The following is a 23646-nucleotide window of genomic DNA, read 5'->3' as shown; positions in this document are numbered from 1 at the left end:
CGCTTCACATGCCCTGATTCAATCCACTGACAGCACGTCAACCCCGGTATACCAAATCGCTCCAATTCACTCTATTCCTTGCCCTCCTTTCACCCTCCTGCATGTTCAGGCCCCGATCACACATAATCTTTTTCACTCCATCTTTCCACCTCCAATTTGGTCTCCCTCTTCTCCTCGTTCCCTCCACCTCCGACACATATATCCTCTTGGTCAATCTTTCCTCACTCATTCTCTCCATGTGCCCAAACCATTTCAAAACACCCTCTTCTGCTCTCTCAACCACGCTCTTTTTATTTCCACACATCTCTCTTACCCTTACGTTACTTACTCGATCAAACCACCTCACACCACACATTGTCCTCAAACATCTCATTTCCAGCACATCCATCCTCCTGTGCACAACTCTATCCATAGCCCACGCCTCGCAACCATACAACATTGTTGGAACCACTATTCCTTCAAACATACCCATTTTTGCTTTCCGAGATAATGTTCTCAACTTCAACACATTCTTCAAGGCTCCCAGAATTTTCGCCCCCTCCCCCATCCTATGATCCACTTCCGCTTCCATGGTTCCATCTGCTGCCAGATCCACTCCTAGATATCTAAAACACTTTACTTCCTCCAGTTTTTCTCCATTCAAACTCACCTCCCAATTGACGACCCTCAACCCTACTGTACCTAATAACCTTGCTGTTATTCACATTTACTCTTAACTTTCTTCTTTCACACACTTTACCAAATTCAGTCACCAGCTTCTGCAGTTTCTCACATGAATCAGCCACCAGCGCTGTATCATCAGCGAACAACAACTGACTCACTTCCCAAGCTCTCTCATCCCCAACAGACTTCATACTTGCCCCTCCTTCCAAAACTCTTGCATTCACCTCCCTAACAACCCCATCCATAAACAAATTAAACAACCATGGAGACATCACACACCCCTGCTGCAAACCTACATTCACTGAGAACCAATCACTTTCCTCTCTTCCTACACGTACACATGCCTTACATCCTCGATAAAAACTTTTCACTGCTTCTAACAACTTGCCTCCCACACCATATATTCTTAATACCTTCCACAGAGCATCTCTATCAACTCTATCATATGCCTTCTCCAGATCCATAAATGCTACAAACAAATCCATTTGCTTTTCTAAGTATTTCTCACATACATTCTTCAAAGCAAACACCTAATCCACACATCCTCTACCACTTCTGAAACCACACTGCTCTTCCCCAATCTGCAGTGGAATTTATTAAAAAAGGGGGTGACTGTATTGTTGACTGGTTGGTAAGGTTATTTAATGTATGTATGACTCATGGTGAGGTGCCTGAGGATTGGCGGAATGTGTGCATAGTGCCATTGTACAAAGGCAAAGGGGATAAGAGTGAGTGCTCAAATTACAGAGGTATAAGTTTGTTGCGTATTCCTGGTAAATTATATGGGAGGGTATTGATTGAGAGGGTGAAGGCATGTACAGAGCATCAGATTGGGGAAGAGCAGTGTGGTTTCAGATATGTATATATATTTTTTTTCTTTTAAACTATTCGCCATTTCCCGCGTTAGCGAGGTAGCATTAAGAACAGAGGACTGGGCCTTTGAGGGAATACCCTCACCTGGCCCAATTCTCTGTTCCTTCTTTTGGGGAAAAAAAAAAAAAAAAAAAAAAAAAAACGAGAGGGGAGGATTTCCAGCCCCTCGCTCCCTCCCCTTTTAGTCGCCTTCTACGACACGCAGGGAATATGTGGGAAGTATTCTTAATCCCCTATCCCCAGGGATAATATATATATATATATATATATATATATATATATATATATATATATATAACATAATCTGTGGGTATGGGGAGTTCATTTGTGTTTAATGTGTATGGTTGCTTCTCAAAGAACTTAAGAATGTAATACAAGAAATTGAGCATAAACATCAGAAGAGAGTATAGATTTTCAGATATTTGTAAATTTACTTAGATACAATGTGTTAATTTTTTTTCATCAGTTCCAGTTTTGATAACAAACTGGTCAAATATAAATGATAGAAGTATGGGGAGAAAGAAGAAAGGAAATTTTTTTCATCTGTTCCAATTTTGATAATAAACTGGTCAGATATAAATAATATAAGGAATATGGGGATAATACTTAGAAAAGCTAATGGATTTGTATGTAGCATTTATGGATCTGAAGAAGGCATATGATAGAGTTGATAGAGATGCTCTGTGGAAGGTATTAAGAATATATGGTGTGGGAGGCAAGTTGTTAGAAGCAGTGAAAAGTTTTTATCGAGGATGTAAGGCATGTGTACGTGTAGGAAGAGAGGAAAGTGATTGGTTCTCAGTGAATGTAGGTTTGCGGCAGGGGTGTGTGATGTCTCCATGGTTGTTTAATTTGTTTATGGATAGGGTTGTTAAGGAGGTGAATGCAAGAGTTTTGGAAAGAGGGGCAAGTATGAAGTCTGTTGTGGATGAGAGAGCTTGGGAAGTGAGTCAGTTGTTGTTCGCTGATGATACAGCGCTGGTGGCTGATTCATGTGAGAAACTGCAGAAGCTGGTGACTGAGTTTGGTAAAGTGTGTGAAAGAAGAAAGTTAAGAGTAAATGTGAATAAGAGCAAGGTTATTAGGTACAGTAGGGTTGAGGGTCAAGTCAATTGGGAGGTAAGTTTGAATGGAGAAAAACTGGAGGAAGTAAAGTGTTTTAGATATCGGGGAGTGGATCTGGCAGCGGATGGAACCATGGAAACGGAAGTGAATCATAGGGTGGGGGAGGGGGGCGAAAATCCTGGAAGCCTTGAAGAATGTGTGGAAGTCGAGAACATTATCTCGGAAAGCAAAAATGGGTATGTTTGAAGGAATAGTGGTTCCAACAATGTTGTATGGTTGCGAGGCGTGGGCTATGGATAGAGTTGTGTGCAGGAGGGTGGATGTGCTGGAAATGAGATGTTTGAGGACAATGTGTGGTGTGAGGTGGTTTGATCGAGTAAGTAACGTAAGGGTAAGAGAGATGTGTGGAAATAAAAAGAGCGTGGTTGAGAGAGCAGAAGAGGGTGTTTTGAAATGGTTTGGTCACATGGAGAGAATGAGTGAGGAAAGATTGACCAAGAGGATATATGTGTCGGAGGTGGAGGGAACGAGGAGAAGAGGGAGACCAAATTGGAGGTGGAAAGATGGAGTGAAAAAGATTTTGTGTGATTGGGGCCTGAACATGCAGGAGGGTGAAAGGAGGGCAAGGAATAGAGTGAATTGGAGCGATGTGGTATACCGGGGTTGACGTGCTGTCAGTGGATTGAATCAAGGCATGTGAAGCGTCTGGGGTAAACCATGGAGGGCTGTGTAGGTATGTATATTTGCATGTGTGGACGTATGTATATACATGTGTATGGGGATGGGTTGGGCCATTTCTTTCGTCTGTTTCCTTGCGCTACCTCGCAAACGCGGGAGACAGCGACAAAGCAAAAAAAAAAAAAAAAATATATATATATATATATATATATATATATATATATATATATATATATATATATATATAGATATATTTTTTTTTTTTTTTTTTTTTTTTTTTTTTTTTTGCTGCTGTCTCCCGCGTTTGCGAGGTAGCGCAAGGAAACAGACGAAAGAAATGGCCCAACCCACCCCCATACCCATGTATATACATAGTCCACACACGCAAATATACATTCCTACACAGCTTTCCATGGTTTACCCCAGACGCTTCACATGCCTTGATTCAATCCACTGACAGCACGTCAACCCCGGTATACCAAATCGCTCCAATTCACTCTATTCCTTGCCCTCCTTTCACCCTCCTGCATGTTCAGGCCCCGATCACACAAAATCTTTTTCACTCCATCTTTCCACCTCCAATTTGGTCTCCCTCTTCTCCTCGTTCCCTCCACCTCCGACACATATATCCTCTTGGTCAATCTTTCCTCACTCATTCTCTCCATGTGCCCAAACCATTTCAAAACACCCTCTTCTGCTCTCTCAACCACGCTCTTTTTATTTCCACACATCTCTCTTACCCTTACGTTACTTACTCGATCAAACCACCTCACACCACACATTGTCCTCAAACATCTCATTTCCAGCACATCCATCCTCCTGTGCACAACTCTATCCATAGCCCACGCCTCGCAACCATACAACATTGTTGGAACCACTATTCCTTCAAACATACCCATTTTTGCTTTCCGAGATAATGTTCTCAACTTCAACACATTCTTCAAGGCTCCCAGAATTTTCGCCCCCTCCCCCATCCTATGATCCACTTCCGCTTCCATGGTTCCATCTGCTGCCAGATCCACTCCTAGATATCTAAAACACTTTACTTCCTCCAGTTTTTCTCCATTCAAACTCACCTCCCAATTGACGACCCTCAACCCTACTGTACCTAATAACCTTGCTGTTATTCACATTTACTCTTAACTTTCTTCTTTCACACACTTTACCAAATTCAGTCACCAGCTTCTGCAGTTTCTCACATGAATCAGCCACCAGCGCTGTATCATCAGCGAACAACAACTGACTCACTTCCCAAGCTCTCTCATCCCCAACAGACTTCATACTTGCCCCTCCTTCCAAAACTCTTGCATTCACCTCCCTAACAACCCCATCCATAAACAAATTAAACAACCATGGAGACATCACACACCCCTGCTGCAAACCTACATTCACTGAGAACCAATCACTTTCCTCTCTTCCTACACGTACACATGCCTTACATCCTCGATAAAAACTTTTCACTGCTTCTAACAACTTGCCTCCCACACCATATATTCTTAATACCTTCCACAGAGCATCTCTATCAACTCTATCATATGCCTTCTCCAGATCCATAAATGCTACAAACAAATCCATTTGCTTTTCTAAGTATTTCTCACATACATTCTTCAAAGCAAACACCTAATCCACACATCCTCTACCACTTCTGAAACCACACTGCTCTTCCCCAATCTGCAGTGGAATTTATTAAAAAAGGGGGTGACTGTATTGTTGACTGGTTGGTAAGGTTATTTAATGTATGTATGACTCATGGTGAGGTGCCTGAGGATTGGCGGAATGTGTGCATAGTGCCATTGTACAAAGGCAAAGGGGATAAGAGTGAGTGCTCAAATTACAGAGGTATAAGTTTGTTGCGTATTCTTGGTAAATTATATGGGAGGGTATTGATTGAGAGGGTGAAGGCATGTACAGAGCATCAGATTGGGGAAGAGCAGTGTGGTTTCAGATATGTATATATATTTTTTTTCTTTTAAACTATTCGCCATTTCCCGCGTTAGCGAGGTAGCATTAAGAACAGAGGACTGGGCCTTTGAGGGAATACCCTCACCTGGCCCAATTCTCTGTTCCTTCTTTTGGGAAAAAAAAAAAAAAAAAAAAAAAAAAAAAAAACGAGAGGGGAGGATTTCCAGCCCCTCGCTCCCTCCCCTTTTAGTCGCCTTCTACGACACGCAGGGAATATGTGGGAAGTATTCTTAATCCCCTATCCCCAGGGATAATATATATATATATATATATATATATATATATATATATATATAACATAATCTGTGGGTATGGGGAGTTCATTTGTGTTTAATGTGTATGGTTGCTTCTCAAAGAACTTAAGAATGTAATACAAGAAATTGAGCATAAACATCAGAAGAGAGTATAGATATTTTCAGATATTTGTAAATTTACTTAGATACAATGTGTTGATTTTTTTTCATCAGTTCCAGTTTTGATAACAAACTGGTCAAATATAAATGATAGAAGTATGGGGAGAAAGAAGAAAGGAAATTTTTTTCATCTGTTCCAATTTTGATAATAAACTGGTCAGATATAAATAATATAAGGAATATGGGGATAATACTTAGAAAAGCTAATGGATTTGTATGTAGCATTTATGGATCTGAAGAAGGCATATGATAGAGTTGATAGAGATGCTCTGTGGAAGGTATTAAGAATATATGGTGTGGGAGGCAAGTTGTTAGAAGCAGTGAAAAGTTTTTATCGAGGATGTAAGGCATGTGTACGTGTAGGAAGAGAGGAAAGTGATTGGTTCTCAGTGAATGTAGGTTTGCGGCAGGGGTGTGTGATGTCTCCATGGTTGTTTAATTTGTTTATGGATAGGGTTGTTAAGGAGGTGAATGCAAGAGTTTTGGAAAGAGGGGCAAGTATGAAGTCTGTTGTGGATGAGAGAGCTTGGGAAGTGAGTCAGTTGTTGTTCGCTGATGATACAGCGCTGGTGGCTGATTCATGTGAGAAACTGCAGAAGCTGGTGACTGAGTTTGGTAAAGTGTGTGAAAGAAGAAAGTTAAGAGTAAATGTGAATAAGAGCAAGGTTATTAGGTACAGTAGGGTTGAGGGTCAAGTCAATTGGGAGGTAAGTTTGAATGGAGAAAAACTGGAGGAAGTAAAGTGTTTTAGATATCGGGGAGTGGATCTGGCAGCAGATGGAACCATGGAAACGGAAGTGAATCATAGGGTGGGGGAGGGGGGCGAAAATCCTGGAAGCCTTGAAGAATGTGTGGAAGTTGAGAACATTATCTCGGAAAGCAAAAATGGGTATGTTTGAAGGAATAGTGGTTCCAACAATGTTGTATGGTTGCGAGGCGTGGGCTATGGATAGAGTTGTGTGCAGGAGGGTGGATGTGCTGGAAATGAGATGTTTGAGGACAATGTGTGGTGTGAGGTGGTTTGATCGAGTAAGTAATGTAAGGGTAAGAGAGATGTGTGGAAATAAAAAGAGCGTGGTTGAGAGAGTAGAAGAGGGTGTTTTGAAATGGTTTGGGCACATGGAGAGAATGAGTGAGGAAAGATTGACCAAGAGGATATATGTGTCGGAGGTGGAGGGAACGAGGAGAAGTGGGAGACCAAATTGGAGGTGCAAAGATGGAGTGAAAAAGATTTTGAGTGATCGGGGCCTGAACATGCAGGAGGTTGAAAGGTGTGCAAGGAATAAAGTGAATTGGATCGATATGGTATACCAGGGTTGACGTGATGTCAATGGATTGAATCAGGGCATGTGAAGCGTCTGGGGTAAACCATGGAAAGTTGTGTCGGGCCTGGATGTGGAAAGGGAGCTGTGGTTTCGGGCATTATTGCATGACAGCTAGAGACTGAGTGTGAACGAATGGGGCCTTTGTTGTCTTTTCCTAGCGCTACCTCGCACACATGAGGGGGAGGGGGATGGTATTCCATGTGTGGCGAGGTGGCGATGGAAATGAATAAAGGCAGACAGTGTGAATTGTGTGCGTGGGTATATATGTATGTGTCTGTGTGTGTATATATATGTGTACATTGAGATGTATAGGTATGTATATTTGCGTGTGTGGACGTGTATGTATATACATGTGTATGGGGGTGGGTTGGGCCATTTCTTTCGTCTGTTTCCTTGCGCTACCTTGCAAACGTGGGAGACAGCGACAAAGCAAAATAAAAAGATATAATGGGGATAAAGAAGAAAGGAAACAGAAACTTGAAAGAAGTGGGAGTAAATAGAAGAGGTAGGGAAGGAGGAAGGGTTGGAAGGGTATTGGATGAGGAGGGTAAAGTAGGGTGGGCCTGGCAAGGAAAAATGGTGACAGTAGACAAATGCAAGGTAGTAAACAAATGCAAATCCCAATGGAGGACAGGTCCTACCCACCTCCAACATATATATTCATAACGAAGATAAGCTTGTGTAGAATTAAGATTGTAGGCCAAGGTGCACAAAATCGGGACCTTGGGGGAGTGTATAATCTAAAGGTTCCCCCAGAATCAGTGCCTGATATTTAGGGCTGTAGAAACTTTTGTGTACAGCCCACACACTTCTGAATCTGCGATTTAGGGGATGGCACTTTGTATTCATGCCTCAGACAGCATTTTTAGTTACACCACTGCATATATGCAATTCATTCTTTAGTTTTTGATCACAAGATTTTTATTGTAAAGCTTATGTGAAATGGATGAATATATGCTCCTGACAAAGCCATGCTATTTGAAAAGGTAAAATGAGTTTCTGTAAAAGAAAATTAAATTACAATGCAGATTTGTGGTCCTGACCTTTGAAAGTGGAAAGTTTATGTGAGGCTAATTTTCACTCATAAACTTTGAAATAAAAGAAATGGTTGCATGCTGCAGATTAAGGACTTGGAGGACAGGAAGCGCAAAGCTTATAGGAGTAGTGGTCAAAATTATACCTGTAGAAAAGAAAGACCAAAGCAGGATTATGGCAGATGGAAATGGATGGTTTAAGAGAGAGTAGCTGGAGAGTTGATAAAGCAGAAAGCTTTTAATTTCATTTAGGCCAAAAGAGAAATGGAAGAAGAGCCACCTAGATATATAGGCAGTACTCCATACTGGGACCAGTGAGACCCCTATGAAAGCTTCCATGAAGAAAAACAGTTGTGATACTGATAATTCACGTGATCTTTTGGAATGTAGTTGTTTTAAATTAATTGTATTTTGGGATGTATTTGTTTTAAGTTCATTTTATAGGTTTTTTAGGTTAAGGTGAGGTATTGATTTATGCCAGATCTGATTATGGTACTGCAATGTAATACATTAGAGGTAGAATACTTAATAAAAATCTTTTCCATGTTTCTGGTCAGAAAACACAACAACTTCACGTGTCAAAGATCCAGTTCTAGATTGGTGGTTTTCATTTACAAGGAAGAATTGGTTTCCAAATTTTATATAAAATAGAATTGGCAGGTATTAATCTTTCAGTCAGAGTTATCTGTTCAAGATAAAGTATAGACAACATTTCCTAGTTCTATATGTGTGGAAATATGAAGTGATCAGATTTGTTTCATTAATTGGTATACAATTAATGAATGAGTGAAGAAACTGTTCCATTTTCAGCTTGTAAAGGCAGTGAATTGTATTGTAACTTGAAAAGCACTGAAATATCATTATATGTAGTGCTGAAGTACATCCCAAATTGAACTCAGCAACCTCAATTTTAGCTTTTAAAGTTCATGAATTAACTACTTGAATTTTCTTGGGCAGAGTCTTCAGCAGAGTCAGCACCACCTGGAAGTAAGAGTTAGGTGGTTGGAACTGGAACGTAATAATCTCAAACAGTTAGTCAACCTTCTGGCACAGAACCTCCCACCAGAGACTTTATCAAGTATTCCTGCTAACTTTCAGCGTTTTCTACCTGCTGACACTTCTAAGGTATGGACTTGAATGTTTTTTTTGATAATTTTTAGCATTTTCTACCTGTTGACATTATCAAGGTAAGGACTTAGAAATTTTGATTTTTTTATTATAAGCAAATGCTGGGATTCTTTTGAGTGGAATTATTGCTCTGCCTGACGGTTAATGTACTTGCCGTGATTACTGGCATTGATAAAATCTGAGTAGAAAGTCAGAGGAACGAGAGCTTTTCCAGGCCCCATATGCCTGATCCCATGCCTGAATGGCTTCAGAATTAGAATGGTTAAGTTGACAGGAAGAAGAGGGGATCTATATCTCTGATGCTTGTTCCCAACTGGAACTCCCTCAAGGGGGTGATCGTGGCAATAGAGTTTCCATAACTAGTGAACTTTAGTGCCACTTCTTAGCCTTTAGTGCCTCACCCTTAATGGGACACTGGTAGAGGGTATCTCTAGTGCAGTGTTTGCAGAGGTTACTACCTAATGTTTCTACTGACTACATCTACATAAAGCTCCTGCCTAATGTTCATACCTATTACTTCCATTTAATGTTTCTGCTTAATGCTCCTTTGCAAATGATCCTACCTACTCCTTCTATCTATTGCTCTTACCATTTTGTGAGAAGATAGGACCAGCACATAGTGCTCACCGCAAGAAGATATAGAATTATGGAGTATGAGCTTTGTGAATTAGATGTTTTCAGGTGTTATGTATGACTAGTACTCTTGTGGATAGAATGCTAGTAGCCCATGTGTGGGTTAGGCAAAAAGAAAAGACAGCTACATGGGTCAGAGAAGTGCAACTATAGGATTCTTCCCAGTAATAAACATAGTTGCTAGTGATAAAAAGTATCTTTGCCTCCCAATAAAGCATATGTTCCACTTTTTGAATGAGCATGGAAAGAGGCAGCCCAATATATATTGCTAAAGTCCTTACACTGTAGAACTTATTTACCATATATGGCAATAGTACTACAAGGGTTTAAAGGCTGATTAATGGATAGAAATTTCAAGAGACAAGGCCCCACTAGCATAGAACTCTCCCCCATATTGTACTTTTGAATGATTTGTTATTTTGCTAGAAACAGTGAGGCACCCAGGATGCTTTTTCCCTTTGTATTGCTTCAGAAGACAACACAGCTTTTGTTTCACTGTTGACATTTTTAAATTTTTACAGAACTGCATTTGTAAATGAAAATAAACCCAAAGAAAACTTTTAACATTCTGTTAATGATACAAATGTTAGTGAGGTTTACTTTTGTACTTTCTTATTGAGTTTATTGTATTTTTCTTGGACAGGTAGAGTATCAGGCAGCTTAAATCAGCTTAATGGAATAATACACTTAATGAAAGATTGGAGTGTTCAAAATTCTGTACACTGTGTTGACTGAGAGCTGGATCAGACATCAGTCTTAAAGGAGTCTTCATTCAAAACTTTCAGTTTAGAAAATATAATAAATGATTGATGAATTATACAGTGCGCAGAATAGAAGGAATTAGATTGATTTGGTACAAAGGGGATGATTTGCTGTCATTTTTTAAACTTAACAAGGGCTTATGAAGCATCTGTGGGAAACCACAGAAAGTTCTGTGGGGCCTGGTTATGGATAAGGGGCTGTGGTTTTGATGCATTACACATGATGGCTAGAAAATGGATGTAAGTGACTGAGTCCTTTTCTTCTGTTCTGGTGTTATCTCACTAAAGTGGGAAATGTCGAACAAGTATTTTTTTTACACAATTCTTTTCATTAGGATCTTAACTGATGCAGAAATTAATGAATATGTATACATTCAATGATATTTATGAGAGAGCAGAAGAGGGTGTTTTGAAATGGTTTGGTCACATGGAGAGAATGAGTGAGGAAAGATTGACCAAGAGGATATATGTGTCAGAGGTGGAGGGAACGAGGAGAAGTGGGAGATCAAATTGGAGGTGGAAGGGTGGAGTGAAAAAGATTTTGAGTGATCGGGGCCTGAACATGCAGGAGGGTGAAAGGCATGCAAGGTATAGAGTGAATTGGAACAATGTGGTATACCAGGGTCGACGTGCTGTCAATGGATTGAACTAGGGCATGTGAAGTGTCTGGGGTAAACCATGAAAGTTCTTTGGGGCCTGGATGTGGAAAGGGAGCTGTGGTTTTGGTGCATTATTACATGAGAGCTAGAGACTGAGTGTGAACGAATGTGGCCTTTGTTGCCTTTTCCTAGTGCTACCTTGCGCACATGAGGGGGAAGGGGGTTGTTATTTCATGTGTGGTGGGGTGGCTATGGGAATGAATAAAGGCAGACAGTATGAACTATGTACATGTGTATATTTGTATATGTCTGTGTGTGTATATATATGTATACGTTGTGGATGTGTATGTATATACATGTGTATGTGGGTGGGTTGGGCCGTTCTTTCGTCTGTTTCCTTGCGCTACCTCGCTATATATATGTGTGTGTATGTGTGTGTGTGTGTATGAGTTGATGGACCATTCTTCATGTGTTTCCTGGTGCTACCTCACTGACACAGGAAAGGGGCAATCAAGTATAATAAAACATAAATGCTTGTGATCGTGGCTAACATTACCTTTGGTTAAAACTATTCAACTTATACCCAATGAATGATATGGTAAATTATAGATTTTATTTTTCAAATATTCTTCTTCACACTTCTCTGCTGTAGATTCTGGTTTAATGCATGTATTAAAGATTACAAGTATTTACAGAAAATGCTAAGATAACCAAACTGATGCAAGTACTCAGGTTTATTATATACTTTCTTTGTACAGATGATCATAGTAGTATCCACTTTAACAAATGATCCTCACAATAGAAGTCTCTAGGTCCCAAACTTTTCATTTAATAGATACTCATCTGATACTGATATGTTAGAGATATTAGTATACATTTTGATTTGTATTAAAGCTTATCAACCTCAAATCATGCATTGAGCTTTAAATCCTGTTTTCACATTATATCTCACATATAAGTTTATTCATCCCATAAGGCATATGGGCAAACAGCCTGAAATTTATGAGCTCCATGAAGAGAATAAGAATTTACTGGACAATAATTCATGGTATATATTCATTTACCTTTTCTGTAGTTTTCCGTCTGTGTGTATGTTTGTGCATTAATGACCATTTATCATTCAGTTTGTGTCCATTTGTCATTTAGTCTTTACTATTTACACCAATTTCCAGGCTGAGAAAAAAGAGACACCAAATCAGGAGATAGAAAGTGGACAGAAAGAAGTTATTAAAGAAGTTGATGGAATGTCTTCTTCTCTCCCATCGCATAACAACCATAAGCATGAAGTTCATGGTGGCTCAAGATCAGTTACCATGGATTATGGTATGATGCAGCGCTATATTAAGAACCTTGTTAGTCATGATTAGTATATAGTAGCCTGATATCCTGATTTTTTTGTACAGTTTTTAAGTTAGTTATTGTGAATATAACTGTAGTAAAGTACAAGAAACTGATATTTGCTTGATGATTCTTGATTATGAATATCATGTCTTTATCAGGAACAGAAATTTGTGTTCAGAGAAAGGATTAGAGGTGCTAAGATAATGCTGCACTAAAAAGGATACATATATCGGCATTATATCAAAGTTAATGTTTTTATACGACATAAAGAAAGTTATCTTAATAATCCCGGTTTAGAAATGAATAGTTATGTAACCTCAGGACTCCTTAAATGGGGATCCTACAGCTTTGAGACTGCATGACAGTGGAGCAGAGTAAGGTGGGTTACTATGGGGTAAAAAGATCCCAGATTTTGCTTTACTCCTTCGAGTCCAATAAAAATGATACAGCTCCCTAATAGTGACTTCTCTGTATATATTGTTACCACTTGCAGATGGAGTCCAGGCACACTTCCCAGTTTATGTATAATTTATGATTATACAACTGTAGAACCCCATTTATTGGGCTCCTGTAGTTTCAAGGCTGTGTTATCACATACAGGGTGAAGTCTTATAATTATGTATTTATGATTACCCCAGGACCAATTTCTACAAAAGGGTCATGATGTTACCCAAGACATCTTTCTAAAGGCTCCTGTAGCCCAAGGCTGCATGACTTCCAGTAGTAGCAAAATGCAGACTCCTTTGTAGTATTAAATTCTTTGATGAGACTGCACTCCCAACAATACCACCTCGCTAAAGGTGTAAGTTTTGCAGGAGGAGCATTGTAAGGCTGGTGAAGTATGGTAACACTGGTTCATATTTATATATATATTTATATTATTTTATTATACTTTGTTGCTGTCTCCCGCATTAGCAAGGTAGCGCAAGGAAACAGACGGAAGAATGGCCCAACCCACCCACATACACATGTATATACATAAATGCCCACACATGCATATATACATTACCTATACATTTCAACATATACATACATATACATACACAGACATATACATATATACACATGTACATATTCATACATGCTGCCTTCATCCATTCCCACCACCACCGCACTACACATGAAAATGGCACCTCCTTCCCCTGCGTGCACTCGAGGTAGCGCTAGGGAAAGACAACAAAGGCCACATTTGTTCACACTAGCTGTCTCTAGCTGTCATGTGTAATGCACCAAAACCACAGCTTCCTTTCCACATCCAGGCGCCACAAAACCTTCCATGGTTTACCCCAGCACATCAGCCTTGGTATACCACACCATTCCAATTCACTCTATTCCTTGCATACCTTTCACCCTCCTGTATGTTCAGGCCCAGATTGCTCAAGATCTTTTTCACTCCATCCTTCCTCCTCCAATTTGCATTTGTATGTAGCATTTATGGATCTGGAGAAGGCATATGATAGAGTTGATAGAGATGCTCTGTGGAAGGTAAGTTGCTAGAAGCAGTGTAAAGTTTTTAACGAGAATGTAAGGCATGTGTACAAGGAGGAAGAGAGGAAAGTGATTGGTTTCCCGTGAATGTTGGTTTGCGGCAGGGGTGCATGATGTCTCCATGGTTGTGTAATTTGTTTATGGATGGGGTTGTTAGGGAGGTGAATGCAAGGGTTTTGGAGAGAGGGGCAAGTATGCAGTCTGTTGTGGATGAGAGGGCTTGGGAAGTGAGTCAGTTGTTGTTCACTAATGATACAGCGCTGGTGGCTGATTCATGTGAGAGACTGCAGAAGCTGGTGCTGAGTTTGGTAAAGTGTGTGAAAGAAGAAAGCTGAGAGTAAATGTGAATAAGAGAAAGGTTATTAGGTAGAGCAGGGTTGAGGGACAAGTCAATTGGGAGGTAAGTTTGAATGGAGAAAAACTGGAGGAAGTGAAGCGTTTTAGATATCTGGGAGTGGATTTAGCAGCGGATGGAACCATGGAAGCGGAAGTGAGTCACAGGGTTGGGGAGGGGGCGAAGGTTCTGGGAACATTGAAGAATGTGTGGAGGGTGAGAATGTTATCTCATAGAGCAAAAATGGGTATGTTTGAAGGAATAGTGGTTCCAACAATGTTATATGGTTGCGCGCATGGGCTGTAGATAGGGTTATGTGGAGGAAGATGGATGTGTTGGAAATGAGGTGTTTGAGGACAATATGTGGTGTGAGGTGGTTTGATTGAATAGGTAATCAAAGGGTAAGAGAGATGTGTGGTAATAAAAAGAATGTGGTTGAGAGAGCAGAAGAGGGTGTATTGAAATGGTTTGGTCACACGGAGAGAATGAGTGAGGAAAGATTGACAAAGAGGATATGTGTCAGAGGTGGAGGGAATGAGGTAAAGCGGGAGACCAAATTGGAGGTGGAAGGATGGATTGAAAAACATTTTAAGCAATCCGGGCCTGAACATACAGGATGGTGAAAGGCGTGCAAGAAATAGAGCGAATTGGAACAATGTGATATACCAGGGTTGATGTGCTGTCAATGGGTCGAACCAGGGTATGTGAAGCGTCTGGGGTAAACCACGGAAAGTTTTGTGGGGCCTAGATGTGGAAGGGGAGCTGTGGTTTTGGTGCAATACACATGACAGCTAGAGACTGTGTGAATGAATGTGGCCTTTGTTGTCTTTTCCTAGCGCTCTCTCTCTCTCTCTATATATATATATATATATATTTTTTTTGCTGTGTCACTGTCTCCCGCGTTTGCGAGGTAGCGCAAGGAAACAGACGAAAGAAATGGCCCAACCCACGCCTATACACATTTATAAACATACATGTCCACACACACAAATACACATACCCATACCTCTCAATGTACACATATATATACACACACAGACACATACATATATACACATGCACACATTTCACACTGTGTGCCTTTATTCATTCCCATCGCCACCTCGCCACACATGGAATAACATCCCCCTCCCCCCTCATGTGTGCGAGGTAGCGCTAGGAAAAGACAACAAAGGCCCCATTCGTTCACACTCAGTCTGTAGCTGTCGTGCAATAATGCCCGAAACCACAGCTCCCTTTCCACGTCCAGGCCCCACAGAACTTTCCATGGTTTACCCGAGATGCTCCACATGCCCTAGTTCAATCCATTGACAGCACATCAACCCTGGTATACCACCTCGTTCCAATTCACTCTATTCCTTGCACGCCTTTCACCCTCCTGCATGTTCAGGCCCCGATCACTCAGAATCTTTTTCACTCCATCTTTACACCTCCAATTTGGTCTCCCACTTCTCCTCGTTCCCTCCACCTCCGACACATATATCCTCTTTGTCAGTCTTTCCTTACTCATTCTCTCCATGTGACCAAACCATTTCAAAACACCCTCTTCTGCTCTCTCAACCACACTTGTTTTATTACTGCACATCTCTCTTACCCTTATGTTACTTACTCGATCAAACCACCTCACACCACATATTGTCCTCAGACATCTCATTTCCAGCACATATATATATATAAACCATGGAAAGTTCTGTGGGGTCAGGATGTGGAAAGGGAGCTGTGGTTTCAGTGCATTATCACATGACAGCTAGAGACTGAGTGTGAACGAATGTGGCCTTTGTTGTCTTTTCCTAGCGCTACCTCGCGCACATGAGGGGGGAGGGGGCTGTTATTTCATGTGTGGCGGGGCTAGTGAGAGGACAAGAGCAAGGGAAGGAGTAGCAGTACTTCTGAAACAGGAGTTGTGGGAGTATGTGATAGAATGTAAGAAAGTAAATTCTCGATTAATATGGGTAAAACTGAAAGTTGATGGAGAGAGATGGGTGATTATTGGTGCATATGCACCTGGGCATGAGAAGAAAGATCATGAGAGGCAAGTGTTTTGGGAGCAGCTGAATGAGTGTGTTAGTGGTTTTGATGCACAAGACCGGGTTATAGTGATGGGTGATTTGAATGCAAAGGTGAGTAATGTGGCAGTTGAGGGAATAATTGGTATACATGGGGTGTTCAGTGTTGTAAATGGGAATGGTGAAGAGCTTGTAGATTTATGTGCTGAAAAAGGACTGGTGATTGGGAATACCTGGTTTAAAAAGCGAGATATACATAAGTATACTTATGTAAGTAGGAGAGATAGCCAGAGAGCGTTATTGGATTACGTGTTAATTGACAGGCACGCGAAAGAGAGACTTTTGGATGTTAATGTTCTGAGAGGTGCAACTGGAGGGATGTCTGATCATTATCTTGTGGAGGCTAAGGTGAAGATTTGTATGTGTTTTCAGAAAAGAAGAGTGAATGTTGGGGTGAAGAGGGTGGTGAGAGTAAGTGAGCTTGAGAAGGAGACTTGTGTGAGGAAGTACCAGGAGAGACTGAGTACAGAATGGAAAAAGGTGAGAACAATGGAAGTAAGGGGAGTGGGGGAGGAATGGGATGTATTTAGGGAATCAATGATGGATTGCGCAAAAGATGCTTGTGGCATGAGAAGAGTGGGAGGTGGGTTGATTAGAAAGGGTAGTGAGTGTTGGGATGAAGAAGTAAGATTATTAGTGAAAGAGAAGAGAGAGGCATTTGGACGATTTTTGCAGGGAAAAAATGCAATTGAGTGGGAGATGTATAAAAGAAAGAGACTGGAGGTCAAGAGAAAGGTGCAAGAGATGAAAAAGAGGGCAAATGAGAGTTGGGGTGAGAGAGTATCATTAAATTTTAGGGAGAATAAAAAGATGTTCTGGAAGGAGGTAAATAAAGTGCGTAAGACAAGGGAGCAAATGGGAACTTCAGTGAAGGGCGCAAATGGGGAGGTGATAACAAGTAGTGGTGATGTGAGAAGGAGATGGAGTGAGTATTTTGAAGGTTTGTTGAATGTGTTTGATGATAGAGTGGCAGATATAGGGTATTTTGGTCGAGGTGGTGTGCAAAGTGAGAGGGTTAGGGAAAATGATTTGGTAAACAGAGAAGAGGTAGTAAAAGCTTTGCTGAAGATGAAAGCCGGCAAGGCAGCAGGTTTGGATGGTATTGCAGTGGAATTTATTAAAAAAGGGGGTGACTGTATTGTTGACTGGTTGGTAAGGTTATTTAATGTATGTATGACTCATGGTGAGGTGCCTGAGGATTGGCAGAATGCGTGCATAGTGCCATTGTACAAAGGCAAAGGGGATAAGAGTGAGTGCTCAAATTACAGAGGTATAAGTTTGTTGAGTATTCCTGGTAAATTATATGGGAGGGTATTGATTGAGAGGGTGAAGGCATGTACAGAGCATCAGATTGGGGATAAGCAGTGTGGTTTCAGAAGTGGTAGAGGATGTGTGGATCAGGTATTTGCTTTGAAGAATGTATGTGAGAAATACTTAGAAAAGCAAATGGATTTGTATGTAGCATTTATGGATCTGGAGAAGGCATATGATAGAGTTGGTAGAGATGCTCTGTGGAAGGTATTAAGAATATATGGTGTGGGAGGCAAGTTGCTAGAAGCAGTGAAAAGTTTTTATCAAGGATGTAAGGCATGTGTACGTGTAGGAAGAGAGGAAAGTGATTTGTTCTCAGTGAATGTAGGTTTGCGGCAGGGGTGTGTGATGTCTCCATGGTTGTTTAATTTGTTTCTGGGTGGGGTTGTTAGGGAGGTGAATGCAAGAGTTTTGGAAAGAGTTGCAAGTATGCAGTCTGTTGTGGATGAGAGAGCTTGGGAAGTGAGTCAGTTGTTGTTCGCTGATGATACAGCGCTGGTGGCTGATTCATGTGAGAAACTGCAGAAGCTGGTGACTGAGTTTGGTAAAGTGTGTGAAAGAAGAAAGTTGAGTAAATGTGAATAAGAGCAAGGTTATTAGGTACAGTAGGGTTGAGGGTCAAGTCAATTGGGAGGTTAGTTTGAATGGAGAAAACTGGAGGAAGTGAAGTGTTTTAGATATCTGGGAGTGGATCTGGCAGCGGATGGAACCATGGAAGCGGAAGTGAATCATAGGGTGGGGGAGGGGGCGAAAATCCTGGGAGCCTTGAAGAATGTGTGGAAGTCGAGAACATTATCTCGGAAAGCAAAAATGGGTATGTTTGAAGGAATGGTGGTTCCAACAATGTTGTATGGTTGCGAGGCGTGGGCTATGGATAGAGTTGTGCGCAGGAGGGTGGATGTGCTGGAAATGAGATGTTTGAGGACAATGTGTGGTGTGAGGTGGTTTGATTGAGTAAGTAATGTAAGGGTAAGAGAGATGTGTGGAAATAAAAAGAGCGTGGTTGAGAGAGCAGAAGAGGGTGTTTTGAAATGGTTTGGGCACAGGGAGAGAATGAGTGAGGAAAGATTGACCAAGAGGATATATGTGTGAGAGGTGGAGGGAACGAGGAGAAGTGGGAGACCAAATTGGAGGTGGAAAGATGGATTGAAAAAGATTTTGTGTGATCGGGGCCTGAACATGCAGGAGGATGAAAGGAGGGCAAGGAATAGAGTGAATTGGATCGATGTGGTATACCGGGGTTGACGTGTTGTCAGTGGATTGAATCAGGGCATGTGAAGCGTCTGGGGTAAACCATGGAAAGTTGTGTGGGGCCTGGATGTGGAAAGGGAGCTGTGGTTTTGGGCATTATTGCATGGCAGCTAGAGACTGAGTGTGAACGAATGGGGCCTTTGTTGTCTTTTCCTAGTGCTACCTCGCACACATGAGGGGGGAGGGGAATGGTATTCCATGTGTGGCGAGGTGGCGATGGGAGTGAATGGGGGCAGACAGTGTGAATTGTGTGCATGGATATATATGTATGTGTCTGTGTATGTATATATATGTGTACATTGAGATGTATAGGTATGTATATTTGCGTGTGTGGACGTGTGTGTGTGTATACATTGTGTATGGGGGTGGGTTGGGCCATTTCTTTCGTCTGTTTCCTTGCGCTACCTCGCAAACGCGGGAGACAGCGACAAAGCAAAATAAATAATAATAAGTATATATATATATATATATATATATATATATATATATATATATATATATATATATATTATATTTATATATATGTGTGTGTGTGTGTGTGTGTGTGTGTGTGTGTGTGTGTGTGTGTGTGAGTGGATGGGCCATTCTTCATCTGTTTCCTGGCACTGCCTCGCTGATGTTTTGCTGATGCGGGAAACTACATCAAGTATAATAATGATAATAATAATGAGAATAATAATAATAATAATGATAATAGTGACGATAATAACAATAATAGTAATAAGAACAATAATAATAATAATAATGATAATAATAATATGACAACTAGAAACTGATTGTGAATGAATGTGGCCTTTTTTTCTGTTTCTGTGTGTGTGTGTGTGTGTGTGTGTGTGTTTATGTGTGTGTGGGGGGGGATGGATGGATGGATGGATTAGAGCAGCAAGTATGGATATGTACATGTGTATTTATGTATATGTCTATGTATGTATACATTGAAATGTATATGTGCATGTGTGGGCATTTATGTATATGCTTGTGTATGTGGGTGGGTTGGGTCATTCCTCGTCTGTTTCCTTGTGATGTCTTGCTAACGTGGGAGACGGTGGTTAAGCTATTTCGTGTGTGGTGGGGTGGCAATGGGAATGGATGAAAGAAGCAAGTATGGATATGTACATGTGTATATATGTATATGTCTGTTTATATATGTGTATGTATACATTGAAATGTATATGTGCATGTGTGGGCATTTATGAATGTGCATGTGTGGGCATTTATGAATGTGCATGTGTATTTGGGTGGGTTGGGTCACTCCTTGTCTGCTTCCTTGCACTGCCTCACTAATGTGGGAGGTGGGAGACGGTGGTTAAGTATAATAATATAAGTAAATGAATATAATAGTAATAATAATGATAATAAAAGATATACATATGTATGTCTGTAAGTCTAGGGGTTTGATTGGGATCTCCTTACCAGAGGTTACACTGCAAGTGAAAAATCATGTATGGCAAAGCTGTATCATTGTTCTTTATCAAAACAGAATACAGCCATCAGAGAACATCTTGTTTCAAAGGAAACCTCCATTCCTGCTACTTAGTGTAGCTCAGTCTTGGAGCTACAGGATCCCTTGGATTTTTTTTAGAGGTCACCTTATACAAAGTTGTATTATTCTCAGTGGACCAGAAGGAATACAGTCTTGTTAAGACTTTTTGCTTCAAAAATGTCAGTCTTTTTTTGTGCTCCTGCTTAGTTGCGGGCTTAGAGCTACAGGAGCCCCTCGGGTCCTGGGATTGGCAAATTAATATATATGTATATATCTTATATGTTTAATGAAAGAATTATTAGCCCCCCAGAAGGGAGTATTGGTGCCTTTATACCTCAGTGAGCAAAGAGCCAGTAAACCAGAATACTCATATTGTGGATCAGGAAAGGTAGAATTTTCATTATCCTTGGTTTGACTGATTAGAAACTTGAATATCATTTGTAATTTTTGGTGATGTGTATTGTCTAATTCTCATACATTATTTATGCTAGTTTAAGATACATGAATATGGAAATAGACATGCATTCTCAAAGTAATGGATAATGGACAGTGGTTGTAAGTCCTTTGTAAATATGTAGTTGTTCATGAAATATTCACCTTTAGCTCATAATAAATGTTGATAAAAATCATATTTTAAATGAATTTGGAGTCAGGAATATTTGCACTTAATGCTGCATGATTAGTATAAGGTTAGATTTTGAATTAGCTATCATTTATTTTACTCTGTATAACTTATATTTTAACACAAAATTCCAACAGGTCCTTTCGGTAACATATCCTGTTAATGTGTTTTTAGTGGAAGAAAATTTTTTCTGAAGCGTTTTTAAACACCAGTCAGGTCAGGTTTTCACAGAGCCACTCAGTTCAGATAAGGTTATCACAGAGTTATCACAGAAAGTTTAACATACAAAGAGAGGAAAATTCTACTTGCATGATAGTTGATATTTAGCTTTATCGAAACATTTTATTTCATCTTCATTTATAGTTTGTAAAAGTGCTGATGTTGAGGACAGACTGAGAACACCATTGGTGATACTAGTCAGTGGTTTTAATTTAAAAGCTCATTTATAACTTGTTTTACTTAGAATACCTAGCTCCTGTTGTGTTGCAAGAGATATTTCCATTTTTAAAGTAATTTAACCCCAGTCCCACTTTTTTTTAACATAACTATCATCTGGGTATTTTATAATCATTGATTTTCTTTGCTGTTACTGTAATTAGGATGGATACATTATTAAAGAAACTTGATATCAAGTTCTCTCTTATGTTGTTATGACTATTGCCCATGTTCTTGATCTTTGTGTTTTCTAGATATTTGTTGGGGAAAGTTTCCATAACTCCTAGTTGGCCATAATCATTATCTGTATTTGAAACGAGCCATACCATTCACACCTTCTAGGTTTGTTTGGCTTAGATATTTGAATCTAAAATTTTTTACTGTTAAATGAGATATGAAATTCCTTGTTTTTTGCTGATTCACGTAATTTTACATGTAAATAATCCTTATAGTTGAGAGAAACAAAGTTTCCCAAATTTCCTGGAATGTAATTAATAATTTAGATGATAGCCTTAAAACAAAATATTATTTGCTTCAATCTGGACCAATTTTCTGTATCTTTGTTTCATTTGTTATATGATAGCTATGTCTTCCTTAGGTATTCTTATTTACTTGCTTCCTGCCTTTTTATTATCCTCATAAGGCTCCTGTGGCATTCAGGAAGCTGGCCACATCCACTTGTTAGAACCAGAGGTCTTAAAGTGTTGTGATTTTTGTATGTCTTTGTGCAGAGAGTTCAGATATGTCTTTGTGCAGAGAGTTCAGGGTAATTGAGCAGGAAGTGCTTGGTGCTTTCTCTTTAGTAATTCCATCTGGGGCATGAAGGGTCTTGGGATATCGAAATAGTGTTTGTAGTGTTATGATGACTGATGTCCAGAATGAAAGCAGGAGTGTGTGACTCATGTTTGTCTGGGAAGTTTGGTTTCTGATAGGTATATGTCTAGTGGGCTGGAATTTAAGACTGAGTCAGGAAGTTGGTTATTTAATGCTTTGTTAAGTTATTTCATTGAGTATGTTTTGTCACTGTTCTATTTGTTAGGGGTGGGGGATCTTTGAGCAGACATTACTGAAGTGTGAGGTAAGGGTAAGCTCTTTACTTCTGCTTAGGAGTTGTTGGGTAGTAATAGGATAGTTTGGGTGGGAGGGTGGTAAACACCAATGTAGAAAAGTGCTGATCAAGTTGGAGTGGGACTGTACTGAGGTCTTTGTTATGTTGTGAAGGTGTAGAGTGTTTATATTTGCTAGTCAGCCAGTAATTGTTCTGAGTGCACTGTTATGTGTGGTATGCAGGTTTCTTATATTTCCTTTTGAAACGGTGGAAGACCAGACATATACATATATACACATGTACATATTCATACTTGCTTGCCTTCATCCATTTCCAGCACTGCCCCTCCCCACAGGAAAAGGCATCGTTACCCCCCTGCTTCAGCAAGATACCACCAGGAAAACACAAAAAAGGCCACATTCTTTCACGCTCAGTCTCTAGCTGTCATATGTAATGCACCGAAACCACAGCTCCCTATCAACATCCAGGCCACACAGACCTTTCCATGGTTTACCCCAGATGTTTCACATGCCCTGGTTCAGTCCATTGACAGTACATCAATGACAGCACATCAACCAACATATACCACATCATTTCAATTCACTATTCCTTGCATGCCCCTCACCCTCCTGTATGTTCAGGCCCCAATCTCTCAAAGTCTTTTTCACTCCATCCTTCCACCTCCAGTTTGGTCTCCCACTTCTTGTTCCCTCCACCTCTGACACATATATTCTCTTTGTCAATCTTTCCTCACTCATTCTCTCCGTATGACCGAACCATTTCAACACACCCTCTTCTGCTCTTTCAACCACACTCTTTTTATTTCCACATAACCCTCATACTTGATCAAACCACCTCACACCACCTATTGTCTGTAACATTTCATTTCCAACACATCCACCCTCCTTAGTACAACCCTGTCTATAGTTCATTCCTCGCAACCATACAATGTTGTTGGAACTCTGTGGGGCTTGGATGTGGAAAGGGAGCTGTGGTTTCCGTGCATTACACATGACAGCTAGAGACTGAGTGTGAACGAATGTGGCCTTTTTGTCTTTTCATGGCACTACCTCACTGGAAGGTGGGAGGAAGCTATTTCTTGTGTGGTGGTGTGGCAACAGGAATGGATGAAG

General features: G+C 40.4%; 1 protein-coding gene across 1 annotated transcript in view; it reads left to right on the top strand.

Moving 5' to 3' along the window:
• The window catches only part of plx (PTB_TBC1D1_like and TBC domain-containing protein plx), a 108791-nt gene extending 86710 nt beyond the window's left edge, over positions 1-22081 (top strand). Inside the window, exons 25-26 of the mRNA XM_071694664.1 lie at positions 8971-9138; positions 12307-22081. Of these exons, the coding sequence (XP_071550765.1) occupies positions 8971-9138; positions 12307-12501 (363 nt within the window). The 3' untranslated portion in view covers positions 12502-22081. The remainder of the gene's footprint in view (positions 1-8970; positions 9139-12306) is intronic.
• Positions 22082-23646: the final 1565 nt, after the last annotated feature.

Source organism: Panulirus ornatus, chromosome 57 (genome assembly GCF_036320965.1).
Source record: "Panulirus ornatus isolate Po-2019 chromosome 57, ASM3632096v1, whole genome shotgun sequence".
NCBI classification, from domain to species: domain Eukaryota; kingdom Metazoa; phylum Arthropoda; class Malacostraca; order Decapoda; family Palinuridae; genus Panulirus; species Panulirus ornatus.
The sequence above is the reverse complement of the archived record's forward strand: the minus strand, read 5'-3'. Positions and strand labels throughout refer to the sequence as shown.